The following is a 23,781-nucleotide window of genomic DNA, read 5'->3' on the forward strand; positions in this document are numbered from 1 at the left end:
GAAAATAAAAGCTTTGTAATCGAGTGTATTGATTGAAAGATTAGTAGAAGAATTATGAACTTGGAATTCTTTAGGCAGTTGTATTTATTGTGCATATTGGGGCCTTTGATTAAATTAGGTTATTAGAGACATTAAGGTTATATTGCCTAGAGTTTATTTTATTACAGATTAAAGGTAGATCGAATGCTTTTGTGATCAGGTAAACAAGTAATACTCTTAACATCCCTAACCAGGCCTTGTGAGCAAATAGTTGGCCACCCCTTTTGGTGCTTTACCTGCAGGTTAGGGGCATGACTTTCCTTACATTAACTCTGATTGAATATAGTGACAGACTCAAGTATTCTGGTGTGTTCTTGCATAGATTCTTTGGATGAGAGACTGTAATTTTTTTTTTAAAGATTTTTAACATTTATTTTTAGAGAAAGAGAAAAGGGAGAATGAGGGAGAGATATCAGTGTGTGAGAGAAATATCAATCGGTTGCTTCTCTCACACCCTCAACTGGGAACCTGGCCTGCAACACAGGCATGTGTCCTGATCGGGAATCGAACCAGCAACCTAACCAGCAACCTTTTGGTCCATAGGCCGGCACTCAGTCAGTCCCTGAGCCACACCAGCCAGAGTTGTGAGACTACGTAATTTTTTTAAAGTCTGGCAACTTTGTTGAAAACCTGCCTTTGTTGTTGATCGATTGGAGTAAAAATATGGATATATTAGCTCCTGTTTAACAGTTTAAAAAGAGTTAAAAACCATATCCACCTACGGGGGAAACAAACAAACAAACAAACAAACCTAGTCTTGAAATACAAGTTTTCACGGCATTATTTGTCTGAGACCAAAGGTCAGGAAACGATGATCCATTGACTAAATTTGGCTCACGGCCTGTTTGGTATGGCCTGTGAGCTGAAAATGACTTTTATGTTTTTAAATAGTTGAATAAGATTTAAAGGAGAATATTTTGTGCCATGTGAAAATTATGCGAAATTTAAATCTCACTGTGTTCATAAATAAGGTTTTATTGGAACCAAGCTACATTCGTTCATTTACATAATAACTGTGGCTGCTTTCACAGAGTTGAATAATTGCAACACAGACTGCATGGCCCCCAGAGCCTAAAATATTTACCATCTGGTCCTTTACACTCGGGACAGAATAAGTTTGCCAGTCCCTCATCTAAGACCAATAGAATGCTTAAATGAAATTAGACTTTTCTTTCCTTGTATGTATTGGAATTTTTATCAAGCAGTGTTTGTTTGTTTTTTTAGTTTGTAACCTAGACTTCTGCTTTATTTTTTTGAAAGGTGTGGATTTTAACTAAATTTATCTAAAATGGTTTTAGAGGAAGACATTCAAAATGCATGTTGGTAAACATAAGTTTAAGTTTAAATTCTTGGTCTCTGAGATGAACCTTTTATCTTTAAAAACTTGCTGCCTCTTGTAGTTGCAGAAATTCCTCCCAGACATATGTAGAATTGGTGTGATAAAATTTTGTATAATTTATACATATGACTTGCTTTGGTAAACTGACCACTCCGATCACATAACTTTTTTTTTTTTACTCTTTAGTTTTGTGCTATAGGTTTCAGGTTTCCTCTTTTCTCCCTTCAAATATTGTTCTCTTATTTAGTTCTTAAATAAGGTTGAAAAGACTTGAGCCACCATACGTGTATATACTGTCTTGCCGTAGAATAGAGGAGCCTCTTTGCTCTCAAATCTGTCTTACATTTTCCCTGCTGTGTTCTATCTATACTGAAGAGGAATAGTTACATTTCCTTAGCTCCCTTGTTTTCTACAGGCATTTTTTCCAGCTTTATTGAGATAATAATTGACAATATTGTATACATTTAAGGTGTATAATGTGATGATTTCATTAGGCTTACTTGCTTTCTGGGTTTGGCTAATGGTGGGCACTAATAGAAGATTGGTTGATGAGAGGAGGGAAAGAAACCCAGGTATCTCCCCACCCTGATCTTGAGCCAACTCCAGCAGCAGCTCTGAATCCTATTAACAACAACCCCTTCTTCCATGTGGTTCTAGTACCATCCTAAGCTTCTGTGATATGGTTGAGGCTACTTTACCTTAATGTTTTTTCAGTCTTAGAAGTGATTGAGGCTCTCTATTGTTTTTTACTAGTCTCTAGGTTGCCTGACTTTCCTCTGTTTATTTTTGTTTGTTTGTTTGTTTTTTGTTTTGGAACTAAATCTCTGTAGTAAATTTCCTCTGTGTGAAAGACAGGACTGCACCCTGACTGATATGTTGGCATCTCTTGGAAATTGATTTGAGGGGGAAAATTGCATTTTTATATAAGCAATTTGCATTAGTATATGTGATTTTAAGGAGTTTAAATTATTATACAAAGAAAGTTGACGTTCTCTTTCCAAATCCTACTCTCTCTCCCTAGAAGCTACTATTTTGCCAATTAGATATTATCCTTGCATACTTTATTTTGTAATTTTGTGTGTATATGTGTTTCTTTACCCAACACAAATATAATACTGATGTATTGGGATTCCCCCCCCCCCCCCCCCCCCCCCCCCCGCCCCTTAATGTGTCTTAGCTTTTCCTGGTTACTTGTAGATCTGCCTTATTGTTTAAAAAAACTTTTTGGTATTCCATTGAATGTAAGTACCATAGCATATTGAATCATTTGGGGCTTGATGGATAGATAGGCTGTTTTCAAAGACTCTTTGTTTACTTAAAAAAAAATCATACTTCTATGACTATCAGCTATTTATTACATTTTTTTGAAAAGTTACTCTGTAGTAGATGTTGTCAGGACATAATAGTGAGCAAGGCTCCTGCACTGTAATGGGAATGGGGCAGATAATTTGTTTTTAAAAAGAATTCTTAAACTTTAAAAATTTTAGCGCTGTCTGGTGTAGCTCAGTGGATTGAGTGCGGGCTGCGAACCAAAGGGTTGCAGTTTTGATTCCCAGTCAGGGCACATGCCTGGGTTGCAGGCCAGGTCCCCACTGGGGGCCACGCAAGAGGCAACCCCACATTGATGTTTCTCTCCCTCTCTTTCTCCCTCCCTTCTCCTCTCTAAAAATAAATAAATAAAATCTTTTAAAAAAACTTAAAAAATTTTAAGAGTGTTGAGTGCTAGGAAGGACATAAAATTAGGTAGGTGATATGAGAGTGAGTTCTGGGCAAGGGGGCTATTCATTTCTTTTTTAGAGGAAAGGAGAGAGAAAGAGTGAGCAAGTGTGAGTGCACACAAGCGTGCGTGTGAGCACTGATTGTTGTTCCACTTATGCATTCATTGGTTGCTCCTTGTATGCTCACTGACTGGAGATTGAACCCACAACCTTGGTGTATCAGGACAGTGCTCTAACCAACTGAGCCTGGGCCAAAGGGGCTACTTAAACACTTCTTGTGACTTCAGAAAGATATTACAAATTTCATTCCCACGTTTTGCATATGAGAGTGCTGGGTTTCTTGTGCTTTCACTATTCTGAGAGCTGTCCAAAATTTATTTATTTTTGTCCTTGCAGTAAGTGGAAAGCATAAAATTGTTTTAATTGGCATTTTTCAGTTATTAGTGAGATTTAATATTGCACATTTATTGATACTAGGCTTTAGTCTGGTGGAATGTCATAAGAAAATTTGTACTTAGAAGGCTATATTTTTATAGATCAAGACAGTAAGTTTCAGGTGTTAACACTAAATAAAATACAAGAACTTAATTAGTAAGAAAAAGAATCTAAAGGGATTACTATGTTGGATTATGTTTAAAAACAACTTTTTAAGAAAGAGTCCCAATTTGGTTGAGTTCTAGTATGAAATTTAGTTCTCTCTAAAAAAGACTAGCTTTATTTGTTTATCCTCAACATGATATATAGAAGAAAGGGGCTGCAATTTAATGTTACCAAAATTTCATAGAGCCACTGCTATTAGTATATAGCATGAGTTAATAGTTTTTTACCTTTATAGAAGGGTTAAGGGAATGTATGGCTCTTTTCATATCCTTGTATTATTGGAATATGACCAGGTAGTTTACCTTACATTATTGGAGACCCTGTCCCTTTTTAGTGCCTTGCATAGCTTTTACCAGTTCTTAAGCTCTTGGTCTCAGAACTTATTTACACTCTTAAAAATTATTGAGGACACCAAAGTGCTTTATTTATGCAGGTTTTGTCTATTTATATCAATCTTAGAGAAATGTTAAAGTACTACTTAATTTATTAAATAATAACAAAATCAGTGCATATTAACATGAATAAAATACTTTTATAGAAATCAACTATTTTCCAAAATAGTAGCAAAAATAAAAATAGAAGAAGGGCATTGTTATTTAGTTTTGCATATCCCTTCAATGTTGAGCTTAGTAGAAAATAGCTGGATTCTGACCTGCTTCTACATTCAATCTTTTGTTGGATATTGTCGTGGTTGAAGTATGTGAACAAAATTCAACTTCATGTCATTATGCAATTAGAAAAGGGAAAAGTGTTTTAATAGTTTTTCAGATAATTGTGGATATTTTTTGATGCTACACCAAAATTTGAGGAGTGGTAGCCACTTAAAGGCTCAGTGTGGAATCTGAAGCCCTATTAATGAAATTCTTATACTTCACCAATAACTGAGTCTTTTACTTATGCATGATTTTGTAATATTATGCATTGATCATATGGAAAATAGTTCACTGAGTTATGCAGAACTTCTAAATATTAGCACATTTGTTATGTAGTACTGAAGATTGCATTTATTACTATCACTGGCAATCTTATCAGAAAAATCTTTAAAGTATTAGAAAGCTGTCAAGCTCTCTGTGATAGATAAAATTTTACAAATTCTAAATCTTGCTTAAAAGCTCAAATTTTATCATTTGTTCATCCTTAAAATGATATACTCATTTGTTCATTGAGACCCAAATACCAAGTTTGCCAAATAACCAAGTCTGCTAAGTAACCAAATGTGAATAACCATGGTTTATCTGTCAATGATTTTTTAAAAAATAAAAATGGTATTCCCTGAAAAAGATGGCTAGTTCAGCTTGTAATTCAGTTATACAAGTGCTTTTCTTTAAAGCAGCCATTGTACTTTGATGTACAGCACAGGTGCTTTTATGTGTACTTATTATTTCTTTATATAGAATATAAAAAACTATATGCAAAGATTGAAATTTAATAAAAATCATTTTTACTGTCTTCATGAGGGACATTTTTAAGTGAAACAAGTTTTGAAAAAAAACTGTATGGTGGTGAAAAAAATAATGACAGCCACTACTACTACTACTACTACTACTACTACTACTATTGCTACTACTAGTTAGTACCACTGCCTTGCTCCGTGTTTGGCTGCCAGCTGTTTCACTGTGCATTGCTTTTTCACCATCATTGTAATAGTAACATAATGAAAAAGGCAGATAATGTCTTGGTGCTTGGAAAATGGCTTTGAACCGTGTAGAATCTCTGAAAGAGTCCACGGACACCATATTTTGTGAACTTTTGTAGTAGACACTAAAATATTTGAATAATTGATAAATGATACCTTCTTACTGTTTTCTGTTTGTTTCCTTTGTTTTTTTCTTCCCATTTCCTGCTGTGATTATTGACTGTGTTTTTTTCCTTTTTTTCCCCTGGCTGGAAGTTACTCTTATTTTGATTCTCTTATTAATTGAATTAAACATTTATTGTTTGCTTTCCTTAAAGTCTAAAGTTAATCAGTGTCTCTGCGAATCTAACAAGGACCTTGGGACACTTTCATCTTGCTCCCGTTATTTTCATGCCTATTATTATTATTATTTTTAGCATTTAGTTCTACCTTGTTCTGTTCTGAAAAATTTCAAACCTGCACACAAAGTAAGAGAATTGGACAGTGAATTCCTGTATATCGACCACTCATATTTACTTGCAATATATGATTCATCTAGTCCTATTCTCTTACTGAAGATGAAAAACTTTTAAATATATTTTACTGAACTTGATTTATCTAAAATCATTTTTGACATACAATCAACACAAAACATTAATGAGATATTAGGCATTATTTTTAAATAACATGTCTTCAAAATGGGTGTATATTTTACACCAGTAGCACATCTTAGTTTGGACTAGCCACATTTTATGTGCCTAGCTAACCGCATGTGACTTGTGGATACTGTTATTGGACCTCACAGCTTTAGAAATAGAGTTAGAAATAGGACTAATGACTGGAAGATAAAGAAAAAGGAAGTTTCTATTACAAATAAATTATTTTCTAATAACTGAAGCTATTCGACGGTGGGATGCATTTCTTTATAAAGTAACATGGTCTTTGTCATTGGAAGTGTTCAAAGACAGGATGGTGAGATAAGAGATTATTTCTACATTGAGTAGGACCTGCTGTTTGTTTTTTAGTGGCCAATTCCTTTCATTAAAAATTTTTTTACAATGCTATTTTTAAAAAATCAAATAATGCACATGAATAACAAAAAGTTGTTTCTCCTCCTATGTATGTATACAGATCTGCCTGCCTGCTTTCCTTCATATGACTAAATCAGCCATGTATACTCTTCTGTAACTTGCTTTTCTTGATAAGCAGTTTTCCTGGGTATCTTGCCATGTTAGCACATATATAGATGTACTGTTTTTTTTTCCTTTAAGCTCATAGTACTCCATAATACTATGGGGATACACTACTTTATTTGGCCAGGCCTCTATGCTACACTCTTGCTGAAGATTTTAAAAGCAAATCTTCAATGTCATCATTTCATTTCTACTTCAATATGCAACTCTGAAAATGTTAACATTTTAAAATTAATATAACTATAATTCCATTATCACACCTAATGAAAGGCACACTATTTTCTTGGTATGTTCTGGTACCCTCTACAAATTTGTCTCAGCAGTGTCTCATTGGTTTGTTTGACTAGGATCCAAATGAGGAGTATACGTTTAGTTGTATACATCTTTCAGGTCTCTCTTGTAATTTCCTACCCTCTTTTTATGACATTCACTTGGTTGGAGAAACTAGGTCAGTTATTCTATAGACTGTCCCACATTCTGGATTTCTTGATATATCGTGTATTTTAATTTGTTCTTTTAGTGTCATTTAACTTCTTTTATCCCTTGCACTTCTGTAAATGGAAGGTACTTGTAGAGCTGTGCTCTTCAATACTAGTAGCTATGTTAGTAACCACCGCTGGCTATTTATTTATTTATTTATTAAGATTTTATTTATTTATTTTTAGAGAGGTGAAGAGAGGGAGAAAGAGAAGCATCAATGTGTGGTTGCCTCTCATGGCACCTACTGGGGACCTGGCCAGCAACCCAGGCATGTGCCCCGACTGGGAATCGAACCTGCGATGCTTTGGTTTGCAGCCTGGGCTCAATCCACTGAGCTATGCCAGCCAGGAGTACTGCTGGCTATTTAAATTTAAAATAATTGGATTTAAAAATTAAAAATTCAATTCCTCAATTACACTGGTCTTATTTCAAGTCCTCAATAGTCCTATACAGAACATTTTCACCATCATAAAAAGTTCTCTTGGACATTGCTGACCTAGATGCTTGTTTAGATTTAGGTTTGTTATTTTTGGTGAGAATACTTAATAGATGGTGCTTTGTTGTTGTATCATGTCACATCAGAAGAGACATGTCTGGTTGTCCCACTTTTAATGTTAATATTGAGAAGTGGTAATCATCCTGACCCCTTCATTGTAAAGCTTCTAATCATGTTTATTATGAATAAAGACAATCTTTATTCTTCTTTTGAAATCTCTTTTTCTTGACTTACTGTATTGGCTAAAACTTTCAATAAAATTGTTGAATAGAAATGTTGAATTAATATTCTTGTTTTGTTCCCAGTCTTAAGGAGAAAATCCCTCAGTCTTCCCAATATGAAGTATATTAGTTGCAGTTTTTCATAGATGTCCTTGATCAGATTAAGTTATATTCTTACTTGCTAAGTCTTTTTTTGTGAATAGGTGTTGAATTATGTCATGTTTTCCTGTATTTGTTGAGATAATTATATGGTTTTCTCTTCATTCTGCTACTGTGAGAAATACCGTATTTTGTAATGTATAACGTGCACTCGTGTTTTTGTGTGCATTATACATGGGATTATTCTACCCATGGCTTGTAGTCATTATACCCATGTATAATGTTCATCCTTATTTTCCCTCAAAAACCTTTGGGGGGAAGGTGTGCATTATACACAGCAATTTTTATCTTCTTTTTTTTTTAAGATTTTAAAATTTATTTCTAGAGAGGGGAAGGGAGGGAGAAAGAGAGGGAGAGAAACACTAGTATTTGTTGCCTGTCATGTGTCCACCTCCAGGGACCTGGCCCGCAACCCAGGCATGTACCTTGACCAGGAATTGAACCAGCAACCCCTTGGTTCACAGGCTGGCACTCAGCCCACTGAGCCATGCCAGCCAGGGCTCATTTTTATCTTTGGGATGTTAACCCTTACAATCTGGGATGAATCCCATTTGGTTATGATATATATTATCCTTTTACATAGTGCTGCATTGTTAATATTTGGTTAATTTACATCTATGTTCTTGAGGGGTATTGTTCTATGACTTCCTATTCTCATAATGTCTTTGCTTTTGGTATCATGGTAATGGTGGACTTCTCCTATTATCTTTTGACATAACTACACTTTTATAACGTTTTAGGCCTCTCCTCATGCCCTCCTCCCATGCACAGTAAGATGTCCCAGGCTCTGCACAAAATGGTGTCTCAGCACCACATTCCCTTAATAGAGAAGGTTCTTCAAAAAAATGCTTTTTAATAATTCTTTCTGGTTATAGCTGATATAACAAAATCATTATAAAATAAATTTTAAAAGAAAGCTAAAAAGATTTAATGAAGACTGAATGCTTCAACTCTATATTCTTCCACATTTTTTCTAGTTTTTTTCATTTAAAAACATTTTTATATAAATCAATTGTTTGTTGGGTTTGGAAATCTCAAAGTGCACAGTATTTTTACTACATTGAAAGAAATTTGAAACTCTGAACAAAATTATTAGGTATTTTAGATGGACAGTTTTGTTTTTCAGTTTAGAATTGCTTCATATTATGGGGAAAAAATTTCTTTAGGAATTTTCACTTTCTTTTCCAGTCAGCTGATTCTTTGTGCAGTGGTAAGCCTTGGAAGAAGGAAGATAGGTTTAGTATGGGGGCCATCTGTTCGTTTCAGCACTATCCAGACTGTTTTAACTTCAGTTCAGTCAGATAGGTTTTCTGGCCAGTTGCTGTGTATAGAATTGTAGATGATGACTGAGCTCAGCTAAACCATTGATTTATAGGTACTGACTGTGAAATATCAGGTGTATTGATAAATGAATAAATTTCAGGACTTTTTTTTATACCTTTGTATCTTAAAATAACTAGAATCTCATCTCAGTATTTATTCAGATATGAAGATATTCAGATTAGTCTTTCTCCGTGCTCTTTGTTTTAGATCACTGAACAAAGTATTTTTTCATGTAAATTCATATTCTGTAGGATTGTGTGTGAAAAACAAAGATCTGAAATGTCTGGTGTTAACTTACATGTTTGATATATTGTGATACTATAACTATTAAACTTTTCTTTTCAGGCACAAAAATCTTAAACCAAGAAACCCTGGACAGCAAGGACAGACATTATCTTTAAGTCAGCAACAACAGATACTTCCCAAGCACAAGACCAATGAAAAGCAGGAAAAGAGTGAAAAACCACAGAAACGCCCCCTGACTCCTTTTCACCATCGTGTATCTATTAGTGATGATGTTGTCATGGACACAGATTCAGCCAGCCAAAGACTTGTGATATCTGCTCCAGACAGTCAAGTGAGATTCTCAAATATCCGAACTAATGATGTAGCAAAGACTCCTCAGATGCACGGCACTGAAATGGCAAATTCACCTCAGCCACCCCCACTTAGTCCTCACCCATGTGATGTGGTTGATGAAGGAGTGACTAAAACACCTTCAACCCCTCAAAGTCAACATTTTTATCAAATGCCAACACCGGATCCCTTGGTTCCTTCTAAACCAATGGAAGATAGGATAGACAGTTTATCCCAGTCTTTCCCAGCTCAATTTCAGGAAGCTGTAGAACCTACAATATATGTTGGTACAGCAGTAAACTTGGAAGAAGATGAAGCTAATGTAGCCTGGAAGTATTACAAGGTTCCAAAGAAAAAAGATGTAGAGTTTTTACCACCTCAACTTCCAAGTGATAAATTCAAGGATGATCCAGTTGGACCTTTTGGACAGGAAAGTGTAACATCAGTTACAGAGTATGTATTTTTTTTAATAGTCACTATTATAAACTAAGGGTGAAAAAATGAAGTTCTTAATACTAGGACTCCGGAATTGGTTTCAGGATAGGATTTTCCATAAGAAATCCTTTGAGTATTATATTTGCATAATTTTTTTCCTGTGTTCTTTCCTCAGGGAAGCTCTTTATTATGAAATACTTTAGTCACAAAAAAAGTAGAGAAAATATTAATATTTATCCAGCAACCAACCAAGTTAAAGATTTAAGTTGATCAATTAGCCAACTTAAGAATATGACGTACAGTTAGAATGTACTGTTTTTCTTCTTCCATTCTTCCTTCCACTTTCCTGAATTTGGTATTTATCATTTCTATACATGTTTTTACAGATGTAGCTCCAGTTAATTGATATTAATTGCTCTGTAGAATTTCTTTTTTGAATATACCATCTACTCTTTTGAGGTTGGACATGTTGGTTATTTTCAGTTTTTCACAGTTACAAAGGATGTAGCAGTGAACTTCATGTATACATTTTCTTGTATGCTTGTATAAGAATTTCTCTAGGGAATACATTTTAAACTGGAATTGTTGGGCCATGGTATATCTCCATATTTGAGAGTTGTTACCACTTTTTAGATTATACCCAGGTTACACCGTCATCAACCAGCAGAATATAAGAATGACTATCGTTCTACATATTTCTTAGTACTTAGTATTATGAGACTTTTAATTAGGTTAATATGTTTTCAGAATGGCATTTTATTGTCTTATAATATGTGTTGTCCAGATTTCTAATGAGTTTAAGCATTACTTCAACATGTTTATTGGACATTTAGGACTCCTCTTCTCTGAATTGCTTGTGCCTCATATTATTTAGTCCATTTCCCCCTGACTTCTTCTTTGCATATTCTGACTATTAGTCTTGTATTAGTAATATGTGCTACAGCCGTATTCCTCCATTCTGTTGTTTGCCTTCTTTGTCCACTTTGTATCTGACATATTTTGGGCAGAAGTAGGCTTTTTTTCAGGTCTCCCTTTACTTCCTATAGCTGTTTTTTTTTTTTAAGATTTTATTTATTTATTTTTAGAGAGGAAAGGGAGGGAGAAAGAGCGAGAGAGACAGAAACATGAATGTGCAGTTGCTGGGGGTCATGGCCTGCAACCTAGGCATGTGCCCTGACTGGGAATCGAACCTGTGATGCCTGGTTTGCAGCCTGCACTCAATCCACTGAGCTATGCTAGCCAGGGCCCTATAGCTGTTTTAATTACACTTATAGTCTGTCCCATAAGCCTTTTGCATTTTTATCTGTATATTTTTCTAAAAGGTGAAAAACAACCTACAAAACATTGCTATTTTCAGTAAAACAGTCTACCTTTTATTTTCATTAAAAGTCCAAGTGGAGTGCAAAGATTACTTTTCCTTTTCAGTCTGTTAATAAAGCATTTTTAGGTCTTTTATTTTGCTTTAGAATTTTGAAATTGAACAAGAGAATGTGTAGGTATAGTGATCCTTTATTCAGTCCTTATACTGGGCATTTCAGAAGGATTGGTTCAATTTGAAGTCAGTCTCTCTCTCTCTCTCTTTTGTCTTGCCACTGGGAAAGTCTCTTTTTCTTGGATGATACCTCAATTTTTTTTTTGCCACTTTCTGTGTAATCTCTATAATTCAGATGTTGAACATCATCTATATTTTCATCTGTCTTTTTTCTCTGTACTTTAAGGGGATTTCTCAGTTTTCTTCTAGCCCTTTCTTGAAGTCTTAATATTTATTTTCATGCTTTTTTCCCCTAAACATTTTTGTTAATAGCATCCTCTTGTTTAATGCCTGGTAGTTTTTTCCATCAGAATTACTTGCCTTATTTTGGTCTTTGTCTTTACTATTGCTGCCATAGTTCTTACAATTATTGTTTCTATACATTTTAGAATGAAGACATAGAGATACTGATTGGAAATTTTGTGTGTATATATGTAGAACCTTGTTAATTGGCAGGCTTTCCTTACTCATTCAATAAATATTTTAGTGTATACTATGTATCAGTTCCAGACACTTCGCTCTATAATAATGGGGTAGGGGATGTTTTGGAGGGGCGGCCTTGTGGTATCTAAAATTCTAGACTGAAGAGGATGACAGATCTTAGGTCTTCACCAGGTAGTTTATTCGTTTTTCTTGTAAGAGGAACCTTTCCTGTTCCTCTATTTTCAGCTCTTATTTTTTCTCTTCTGTCTAGAGATACAAGTCCAGATTTTCTCTGGTTTTGTAAGCAGTTTGGCTCTCCTGTTGTTTATATAGTCTGCCTTTAGCTTCTTCTTGTACATTCTATCTAGGCCATGAAGTTTCTCTGCTCTGTTTCATTGATTTTGAGCTTCCCTGAGACTAAGTAATATGTCTGGTTCATTTATAGGCTCTCTCTCATTTGTCCCTACTGTTAGAGATTTACTTTCTTTGTTGTTAATTTTTATTTATTGATTTTTAGAGAGAGGCAGGGAGGAAGGGAAGCGGAAAGAAACACCAGTTTGTTGTTCAGCCTATTCATGCATTCATTGGTTGCTTCTTGTGCCCTGACCAGAGATGGAACCTGCAACCTGGCATATCAGGACCACATTTCAACCAACTGAGCCCCCTGGCTGTGACGAGATTTACTTTCTTTTTAAAGTCCTTCATTATTATTTCAGTAGGCAAACCTGTGTGCCTTGTCTAGCACTTTGTATTTTTGTTTATGTTCTTTTTGTTTTATTTTAAAATTATATTTTATTGATTATGCAACTACAGTTGTCCTGATTTTTCCCCCTTTGCCCTCCTCCACCCAGCACCTCCTACTCCCTTAGGCTATTCCCCCACCATTGTTCATGTCCATGGGTCTTGTGTATATGTTCTTTGGCTACTCCTTTTCCTGTACTGTGCTGTACATCGCCATGACAATTCTGTAACTAGTTATTTGTACTTCTTAGTCCCCTCACCTCTTCACCCATTCTCTCCCTCCCTCATCCTATCTGTATCTGGCAACCTTCCGGTAGCTAACTACTCTTGCTTTTGAGAGTCTCTCTTTACCTTTGGCCTTTTAACAATGATGGGTCTTGGAGTGGGCCTCTTTGCAACCATCATAATTGGGACTCTTTGTGCTTCCTGGACTTGTATGTTTATTTCCTTCACCAAATTAGGGAAGTTTTCTTTTACTGTTTTTTCAGATAGAGTTCCAATTTCTTGCTCTTTGTCTTCTTCTGGCACCCCTTTGCTTCCTTATGTTCTAAATCATTGATTTGATTCTTGGCTTCAACTATCCTACTCTTGTTTCCCTGTAAATTGTTCTTTATTTCGGTTAATGCAGGGGTGTCAAATTCATTTTCACAGGGGGCCACATCAGCCTCACTATTGCCTTCAAAGGGCCAAATGTAATTTTAGGGCTATAGAAATGTAACTACTACATTTTTAGGACTATAAGACACACCAGACCATAAGACACACCTAGGTTTTAGAGGAGGAAAATAGGAAAAAAATTTTTTGAAGCAAAAAATGTAGTAAAAGTACTTAATAGCCTGTGACCCCGCTCCACTGTACCTCTTCACAAGCCAGGTAAGCGGTAAGCTACATTTGGACTATAAGACACCCCCCCCCCCATTTTCCTCCCAAATTTGGAGGGGAGTGCATCTTATAGTCTGAAAAATATGGTACTCCTTAACAGTTAAACGAGAGCTTGGCATTGCTCCTGTTAGAAACAAGGTGCTAGACAGGACAAAACAAGGTGGAGGGCTGGATTTGGCCCCGAAGCCCTTGTGTTTGCCACCCATGGAAATAGTGTGTTCTTCCTTTCTGACTGGATCCTTTTCATGCTACTGAGGTCCTAAGTTCCTTGAATTTCCTTATAAACATTGTTTTCAACTCTGCATCTGATAGATTGCCTATCTCCATTTCATTTAGCTCTTTTTCTGAAGTTTTTATCTGTTCTTTCACTTGGGCCATGTTTCCTTATTTTCTTGTTTTGGCAGCCTCCCCGTGTTTGTTTCTATATATTAGGTAGAGCTGCTATGACTCTGTGTCTTGGTAGTGTGACCTAATGTAGTAGGTGTCCTGTAGGGTCCAGTGGCACAGCCTCCTCTGTCACCCAAGCTGGGTACTCGAGATGCACCCTTTGTGTGGGCTGAGTACACCTTCCTCTTGTAGTTGAGCCTTAGTTGCTGTTGGCAGATCAATGAGAGGGGTTCACCCAGACCAGTGAGCTGCAAGGACTGGCTCTGAACATTGACCACCAACCTCCACCCTCCGTGGAAGATCAGCTGTGCAGGAGTAGGGTGGTGGTGCTCTGACTTGATCTGTAGCTGTGCGCTGGGTACATTGGTCCTGAGATGTCCCAGGTGGTGCAGGCCAAAGTCAGCCCCCACTGTGTTTTGCCTGGGGCATCCTGCCTGAGCTATAAAGCTGTCTGAGGTGGCTGCTGCTGGTGCTGGGCTTGGAGATTCCCAGATGCAGTCAAGCTGTGACTCTAATTTGGCTGCCTTTAGGGCTCACTAAAGCCAGCTGTTGCTTGTTTGATAGGATTTAGGAGCCAAGACCAGCCATTCTTGTGGAAAAGAAGCTTTGGTGGGCCAGGTAAGTTGGGTGGGGTAGAGCCTCTGTAGATCTCCAAGGTGGGTCACATAGTGTTAGCCAGGTTGATGGAGTCTCAGATATGGCACCAGCTGCTGGCTCTTGCTGAGGGGAGGGCTCAGCAAAAGGACAGTGGCCTCTGCTTGCCCCGATACCAGATACTTCAGTCTTTCCCTGAATAGACTGTATACCACTGGTGCCTTTCAAGCTGTCTCCCTGGTGCTGGAGCTCAGAGGGTCTGAGTCTGAGTAGGTGAGTCCATGTGTAGGTTCTTTAAGAGGAATTGTCTGGGGTTCCAGAAGTTTCTTCCACCAATCTGACCTTGTTTTTGCAGCCAGAAGTTATGAGGACTTATCTTCCTGGCACTGGAATCCTGGGCTTGGGGTTCTGGTGTTGGTCTGGGACTCCTTGCCCCCGAGGTATCCTTCCCAAATATTTGTCCATGTGGTTGTGGGGCCAGCCCGTTCCATGTCTTTGCCCCTCCTACCAGTCTGAACATATGTGGTTTCTTCAATTCTGTAGTTATTAGACTTCTATTCAACTCAATTTATGATGTTCCTGAGTGTTGGTTCTATATTTTAGTTGTAATTAATCCATGTTTGTCTATGTCGCCATCTTGTCCAGAAGCTTGTTTGTGGGGTTTTTTTTCCATTTAGTACTCTGAATCTAAATGTTTTCTAGTGTGATCTTTTTTAAATTAAAATTAATCTGGATTTGAAATTAAGGAACTTCCAGATATTCTTATGATTATGGAAGATAGCTTATTTGTTTTAGTAGTTAGTCAACAGGTCTCATGAAAGCAAACAATGTCTTGGAAACAAGTCTGAAAAGATCTTAATTATCTGTGGATGATAATAAAGTCTATCCTGGATGAATATAAAAGTCTAAGCTAGCCTCAGCTTCTGTCTGAAACTAAGGTTGGTCTACTTATTTTTGTACTTCTCTGCATTTCTTTTCTTTTTTTTTAAAGATTTTATTTATTTATTTTTAGAGAGGGAAGGGAGGGAGAAAGAGAGAGAGAGAGAAACATCAATGTGCGGTTGCTGGGGGCTGTGGCCTGCAACCCAGGTATGTGCCCTGACTGGGAAGTGAACCTGCGGTGCTTTGGTTTGCAGCTTGCGCTCAATCCACTGAGTTACGCCAGCCAGGGCTTACATTTATTTTCTATACAGCAGTCAGAGTGATCATTGTAAGTTAAATATTGTTACTCATTTGCTGCTTAAAACCCTTCAGTAGTTTCCCTTTATTTTTTTAATTTTAATTTTTTTAGAAACTTTATTACATCATTTATTATATCATCACTTTATTACAGCATTTCTTAGATAAATATCTTTTGAACTTTCTGCCAAATTAACTTTCCTCATTTTCAATTATAGCTTTTCCCACCCCTGCTTACTCCTCCCTGCTCTGCCCACCTCCCTTTAACCTTAAAATAAAATCCAAACTCTTTTATGTGTAAAATTATACAGTCTCCTGCCTAGATAGTTCTTCACTTTTATTTACTACTTTCCTATTTGCTTCCCGAAATAGCCATACTAGCTTTCTTCCCATTCCTTTAAAAAGCCAAGTTGTTTTCCCATGGCCTTTAGAATTGCATTACAGGTGGGGGAAACAATTTACACCTCCTTATGTAATCCTGCTCAAAAGTTACCTTCTCAGGAGGTATTTCCCTGACCATTGTGTCTAAACTAGGACCTCTCTTCACTCCCCAAATCACTGCCTATCCTGTATACTGCTTTCATTTTTCTCCCTGTATGTATCATTATCTGAAATTGTATTTTCTAATGGTCTTTTCCCTATTAGAATGTAAGCTCTATGAGGGCCAGGACTCTGGTTTACTGCTGTGTTCCTCCAGCATAAACAAACATATAGACACATACCCTAGAACAATCTTAGGCACGTGGTAGACATTCAGCACATGTTTGGGTGAATGAAATGATAGTATGGCTGTCAATTAATTTATGATTTTAAAACTTGTTTTAGATTATATTTTATTATTTAGTATATGTTAAAATGTAGTGACATAAATATTTTCAGTTTTAAGAACTTTAAGAGTGAGGGCATATTATATTTATAAGATCCAAGAATTCTAGCTGTAACCTTAAATAAGTATATTGGCTGCTTGTGTGCATGAGAATCTCTAAGTGAAATGAAGATCTCTGAGAAGTTAATACAGCTTAACCTTAGAATCTGTTTTGACATTTTTTCACTGAATAAGAATGAGAAGCATAATCTAGAAAAATAGCATGCAGAGTAGAATGGTGCTGGGTCATGATTATGTAAATTAAAGGAATAACATGCTTTTACTTGTTCCTAGTCACCATTTTTTCTGCCTCATAAAAAGAAAAGATTGAATAAAAGGATTTTTTTTAATTCTATGTCTCATGTGAGTATTGCTTTGGTTATGCTACTAAAATGTGTTTTATGTCACCATTCATGTTTAGATAGAATCCTTGTTTCTGTATTGTAGTAGTAGATTAGAATATGGTAAATATCACAAAAAAATCAACCATCAGAAGCTTAGTTGCTATATGAACTTAGAAACGTTTATGTAATATAATGTTCTATACTTGGTAGGTTAGAAGTTTATTGGTTTTTTGTTTTAATTATAAATCTGTCCTTTTCCTAGAGTTATTCTATGGCAATAGTTCTTGGGCCAGTTGCTTATTGCCACCCACTCACACCCCCAGGTGACATTTGGCAAAGTCTGGAGTCATTTTTGGTTGTCAAAACTGGAGGTGTGCTACAGGCATCAGTAGAGGCCAGGGATGTTGCTAAATATTCTACTGTGTACAGCAGTCCCCCCCAACAAAGAATTATCCAGCCCAGTTGTTAGAGTATTGAGTGCTTTAATGTCATGGATAACTTATAACAGAAGTTTGAACTATAGAACGGTATTAAATTAGATAGGCAGAAACATGCTTACTGATGAGTTTTACTAGGGAAGTCCCTGATACTGTTTTGGTCAGTCTGTTTCATTCCTCCCCACAAACCACAGTAAAATACTTGGCATATGGGGTTCAGTGTTTGTATTACGCTAAAACAAAAGTTCCTCATAGTTAAAAGGGTCTTATTGGAATAACTTAGTAATTCAGGTGCCTGTTAATATATTACTTAAGGATGAATTTAGTGAAGATGAATCATCTTCCTATGGATATGACAAAGCCATTTGACAAAGTTAGATGATATTCATTGTCATTAAAATCTGTGAATTATGATTATGCTGTCTTGATAACATTTAAACAATCTTAAATTCTTTGTAGAAGCATTCTATAAATGTAATAGGATCAAACACTTTTCTAGTCATAGAGTAATTAATTCAGAAGCCTAGTTTGCTTTATATAAATTTTGAATTCATACTACCCAGTCATTGTAAATTTCTATTTTTTTCATGTTTTAATTTTGAAAGTGTATTTAAACAGCATTTAATTTTAATGAAGTTAAAAGGCTCTTGCAACTCCTATATTCTTTTTTCTTAGGAAGTTTATCTTTCCTTTTAAATTTATATTCCTCAAAGATAAACTGTATTAGTTTGAATAAAACTGAAGTTTCTCTAATGTGCAAGATGCTGCAAAAGACTGTTGGGGTATAAAATAAATTTGCTGCTGGCCTTAAGTAAAATGGTAGCTTAATGGAAAATAGCATTAAACTATCTGATAGAAGTATATGTAAAATGTGGTAACGATGCAGAGAATAGAGTGGGAGTGGGGAATAATTTAATTCCACTTATAGAGATCCAGAAGCATTATGTAGTTTGGTAGGGATAGACTGTAGGGTGCTGCAGAGTAGTTTGGTATATCTTGATGAAAAAGGGGACCTGGCAAGTTGAGCAGAGATATAAAGTGAAATGGGAAAATATTGTTTATAAGCTTATATATTATCCTTAAGTTGATAGGGGGCACTGTTACAAGGTTTTTGAGATAGATGAAATAACAGGTTTTAGAAAATAAGGATTTTAGAAATATTAGCCAAGTAGTATTATTGAAAGATTGTTTGAAATGAAAGGGTGTATATGTATGAAAGGAGATCACTTAAAAAATTTTTTTTTATTTTTAGAGAGGGAAGGGAGGGAGATAGAGAGAGAGAGAGAGAGAAACATCAATGTGCGGTTGCTGGGGGTTATAGCCTGCAACCCAGGCGTGTACCCTGACTGGGAATTGAACCCGCGACACTTTGGTTCGCAGCCCGCACTTAATCCACTGAGCTACACCAGCCAGGGCTTAGGAGATCACTTTTGATATCTGTTTGAATAGCTCAGAAATAAGGTAGTACATGACCCACACTACAGGAAATTAGAGATAGTAGGGATGTATGGAATTTACAGATGTTGTGGAGTAGACTAAAGAATTTTACAGCTAGTTGAATGGTAAAAATAAGGGAGTAGCAAGAGAGTTAAAGACAAGTATTTTTATTTCATGAAAGGGAAAATAACAAATTTGAAGCCTTCCAGTACTCCTTTTTCCCACTTTTAGACTAAATCTTAAATTTAATTTTAATGAATTAAAAAAGAAATAGAAGTACCTTTAGGTAACTATTGATGGATCTTATGAAAGTAAGGTATTTTAAGTAAGGAATGTCTGGCCGTAAGGAATAATGACATATTCAATTAAAAAAGCAAACGGTGCTGGCTGGTGTGGCTTAGTGGATTGAGTGCTGGCCTGCTAACCGAAAGGTTGCCAGTTTGATTCCCAATCAGGGCACATGCCTGGGTTGTGGGCCAGGTCCCCAGTTGGGGGCGAGCAAGAGGCAACCTATGGATGTATCTATCACACATTGATATTTCTATCCCTCTCTTTCTCCCTCCCTTCCTCTCTCTAAAAATAAATAAATAGAATCTCTACAGGAAAAAATAAGTAAAGGAGATCTATATAGACTAAATTATGGGAAGATCTCTGGTTAGATTATAACATTTAGGAACAAGGTATATTCGTGTGTGTGTGTGTGTGTGTGTGTGTATACACACACACACATACATGGTAGTATATGCATAGTTTTTCCCCACCTCTAATTAGGTAATATAAACAAGTAGAGGAATTGGGAAATTGAAACAGTCCAGCTATGCCTTTGTGTACTATGTGACTTTTAACGAGTTGGGTTGGCCAAAAAGTCCTTTTAGTTTTTTTCCCGTAAAATAAAAGACATGTTTTTCATTTTCACCAATAACTTATTGATTTGGATATTTTGAGTATGTCAGCTATCTCCCACTATTGGCTTTTCATGGGTAGAGGCCAGGGTGCTGCTAAACATCTTCCAATGTATAAGACAGCCCCACAACAAAGAATTATTTGTCCAAAATGTCAGTAATACTAAGAAACTTTGCAAACCACTTTTGAAATGTTCAGTCATTCACAGCACCTTTTCCATACACTGCACAAATCTTTTCATGCATTTCAATTGCATTTGTACCTTTCTTGAAATAATAAAGCATAATACGCCAAAAATATTGCGTATTTTCTTCGAATATGAAAATGGCTGCGCAAAAATTCATCAATTTTGATAAGATTTTTTTAAATGCACAGTGATATGCCAGTTGTTGCAATACAATCTAACCACATTGTTTAGAATGAAGTGAAAGACAACTAAGCACTACTAGAGCCATTTTACAGGAAAAAACATAACAGACTTTTTGGCCAACCCAATACATTGTAAAACTTTAAATTGAGTTTGAGGTGTCTGCTTAGAGAGATTCATCACACAATTGTAATCATGTATCTGAAGCTTAGGAGAGGAAACTATTAAAAACCCAGTTACAGTAGATACAGAATGCAAAGAGGTACAAGAATAAATCAGTAGACAAAAACATAGTTTATTATAGTTGGCTTTTACAGGTGTGTGCCTTTTAAGAAGATGGTGGGAGAGACTTTTAGACATTTAAGTAAAAACTCAATTTTCATTTGGTATAAATAAATGAAGCTTTTCATTGATTGCTGTTAAATGGTAGCACTTTGCTTTCATAATATAGGCAGATAGACGAAAGAAAGCAATACTTCAGATTTTTCTGATCAGTTTTAGTTGGTGATGGGTGCTCAGCTAGTACTGACTTAGAGAATTCATCATTTTTAAGCACCTCCCTTATTTTTAGATGTTCGTGTGCAGCAGTTGATGCCCCAAATTTTCAGTAGCTATTTTAAAGCAAAATATTTTTCTAATTTGTTAGAATTTAGTTGAGAGAGATGGGAGTTAGAGCATGGCATATTCCACATCCTGTATTTACATGTCTGTGGCAAATATCTTTATCTTCTTTTTGCTTCTAATTATTTTAGTTTATTAGTTAATGATAGCATCTATTCCAGATTAGTAGTTTTACTAATGAATTTTAAAGACAGCAAAGTTACGAGTTTTAAAGATAGCAAAGTTTCGGCTGAGAGAAACATTATAGTTTTTTAAATTTTTTTTCAAAGTTTTAGCACTAGTTTTAGTAGAATTTGTGATTGCTTAGAATAGTCTACTATTCTGATTCAGAGGGAAACCTTTCTAAACCCTGAGCAAAGAAAGAATGTACTTGAGCATTGTTCTTACCATGTCTTATTCAGTAGTAAGGCTACGTCAGAATATCTTAACCTTAATGTTGATCAGTAGGAGCTAGCTCCTGTGTTGTAGTGATGGTATGTCAGATTTGTATTGTATGTATATAGTTACAGAATGCATTATTTCATTGCTAAAAGATAGTTCTAATTGTTTTATAGAAGTTGATGATGAAATAAACTTGTTTTGATTTACTGTATTCTAAGTCTTTTAATTAAGTCTTCCTAATTTGATATCTTATTTTAATGCAATAAAACTATATTTTTGACAGCTTGACTCAGTTTAAGGGTTGATTCTGAATATTGGAGATGGTACTAGAAAAGGTACCACTAAAGAAAAAAAATAGAGGGCTTTTGATATTTTTTAAATTTATTTGCTCCTAAACATTTCCTTCTATAATTGTCAACCCTAAAATATTGTCGTACTTTGTCCAGAAGAGTTTTTATTGAATAAAGACAAAAAAACCCCTACTATACGCCATGTTAAATTCTCTACAAGTATGTTTCAGTAATACACTGTTGTTATAGTAAAAGAAGGAGATAAAATTAATGAATAATATAAAAGTAATTTCAGTTTGCTTTGGAGTTTGCCAAGCTTCCTGTTCATGGCTGTATCTAATCCTCTTCCAGTGTGTCTGTATTCAGCTTTATATATGATTGAAACTATCTCTGTAGTTTTATTCTATGTGAAAGTTTCTTTTAGTAAAGGAAAGGTGTTGTTCCTATTCACAAAGTATGTGTATATTATATAATTGGATAGTGCAGAAACAATAACTTGATCTTTTAATCTGGCGTCTCTTGAAAAAAATCACAATTTTAGATCTATTTTTATCAGTTTTAAATACAGAAGGATGTGTAATAAATATAATTTATTTTTGAATTTCTTGTGATTTGATACTTTTGATATTATTCACTATATTTAAATTTTTTGCATGTCCCAGTGTCTGTAGAACCATTCAATAAAAGAAGAAAACGTTACCTTTTAGGTATTGTATTTGGTTTACTCATTTTTAATAGAGCCCCATGCAGTAGGATTGATCCCGTTAATGTTACTGCACACTAATTTAACAACTCCCTATGTAAGCAGTGTGGCAGTTTCTGATGCTTCTGCCAGAGGACACCTTATTATGAAAAACACAGTGTTTTCTCCTCTACAAAGAATAGTAGTGTCTTTCAGGTTGCTGGTTGTGAGGGGTGTTCTTACACTTGAAACCATTCCAGTCCTAACTCTGCCACTGTGTGACTTTAGCAAACCATTTCTGTCTACATCATTCCCACATCAAAGTCAGAGAGCATAACTTGCATTTCCTGTGATATGAGGTTATTTTAAGTATTAAATAACATATATATCAAAGTAGACAGAAATACTATCTTGAAAAGATTTATGTTAGTATCTGATAGATGATTGAACAAATAATTTTTTAGGGCCTAACATGGTGAGGTACAAAGCTAGTCTCAAGAAATAAATACTCATTTGTGGAACAGAACTATTCTAACAATTATCAAACCTGACTCCTATGACAGTTATGTTAGCACTGTGTTACCATGGTAGAAAGTTTCTGTAGGCTTGGGGTCGGGGGTGTACGGAATCTGGGGCACATTGAGAATAACAATGACATATTTGGTAACACTCTTAGAAAATAATCAGTTATTCTTTTGATGGCTTCTGTTTCAACCTCAAGTTTAGAGGCTACAGAGTGTTTCTAGTGCTGGGCATTGGGAAATACAATAATTCATATAATTCAAAGAATTTGTAAGCTAGAAAATACCTACATTGCTCCCAAATTTTACCTCTTATAATTTATCTTAATACTCAGGACAGATAAGCAGTGGCAGCAATATTACTTTCTAACAAATAAAGATGGTTTATTTCAAAGTACAAGATACTGTGTTTTAGGGTTATTAGTACAAATATAACATCTCAATCCTGTGTGGCTTCTAGCTTTTATATATTTATTTAGCAAATATTTATTGAGCATCTATTATGTGCCAAGCACTGTTCTACACATTTGAGATAATTCAGTGAATGAAGACAAAATCCCTGGCATATTCTAGTGGGAGTTGACAGTCAACTATAAACATAAGTAAATTATATAGTATTGAAAGATAAGTGGAATAGAAGGAACAATGAGGTTAAAGGAGAATAGTATTGAGGCAGTTGAGCCTATTATGATTTTAAGTAAGGTCTCATAGATAAGGTAATATTTCAACAAAGACTTAAACGAAGTGAGGGAGTTGGCCTGGTAGATGAATGTTCCAAGCAAAGGGAATAGCCAGGGGTGTGTTTGGTGTATTTGAGGAACATCAAGGAACCCCTTGTAAGCAGAATGAGAGAGGGAGAGGAATAGTAGAAGACGAAGTTAGGAAAAGAGGAGAAAGGCTTTGGTGTAGGATTTTATGAAGACTTTGGTTTTTACTCAGAGTAAAATAGTCTTTGTAGGATTTTTAAGCATGGTTGCCACTGTTATGGCAGCATGGGAATCA

At 35.6% G+C, this 23,781-nt stretch overlaps 1 protein-coding gene across 1 annotated transcript in view; it reads left to right on the top strand.

Moving 5' to 3' along the window:
• The window catches only part of MED13 (mediator complex subunit 13), a 102,673-nt gene that overhangs the window by 37,213 nt on the left and 41,679 nt on the right, over positions 1-23,781 (top strand). The window contains exon 9 of the mRNA XM_028519075.2: positions 9,529-10,212. Coding sequence (XP_028374876.1) covers positions 9,529-10,212 — 684 coding nt within the window. The remainder of the gene's footprint in view (positions 1-9,528; positions 10,213-23,781) is intronic.

Source organism: Phyllostomus discolor, chromosome 8, assembly GCF_004126475.2.
Source record: "Phyllostomus discolor isolate MPI-MPIP mPhyDis1 chromosome 8, mPhyDis1.pri.v3, whole genome shotgun sequence".
Lineage (NCBI taxonomy): Eukaryota > Metazoa > Chordata > Mammalia > Chiroptera > Phyllostomidae > Phyllostomus > Phyllostomus discolor.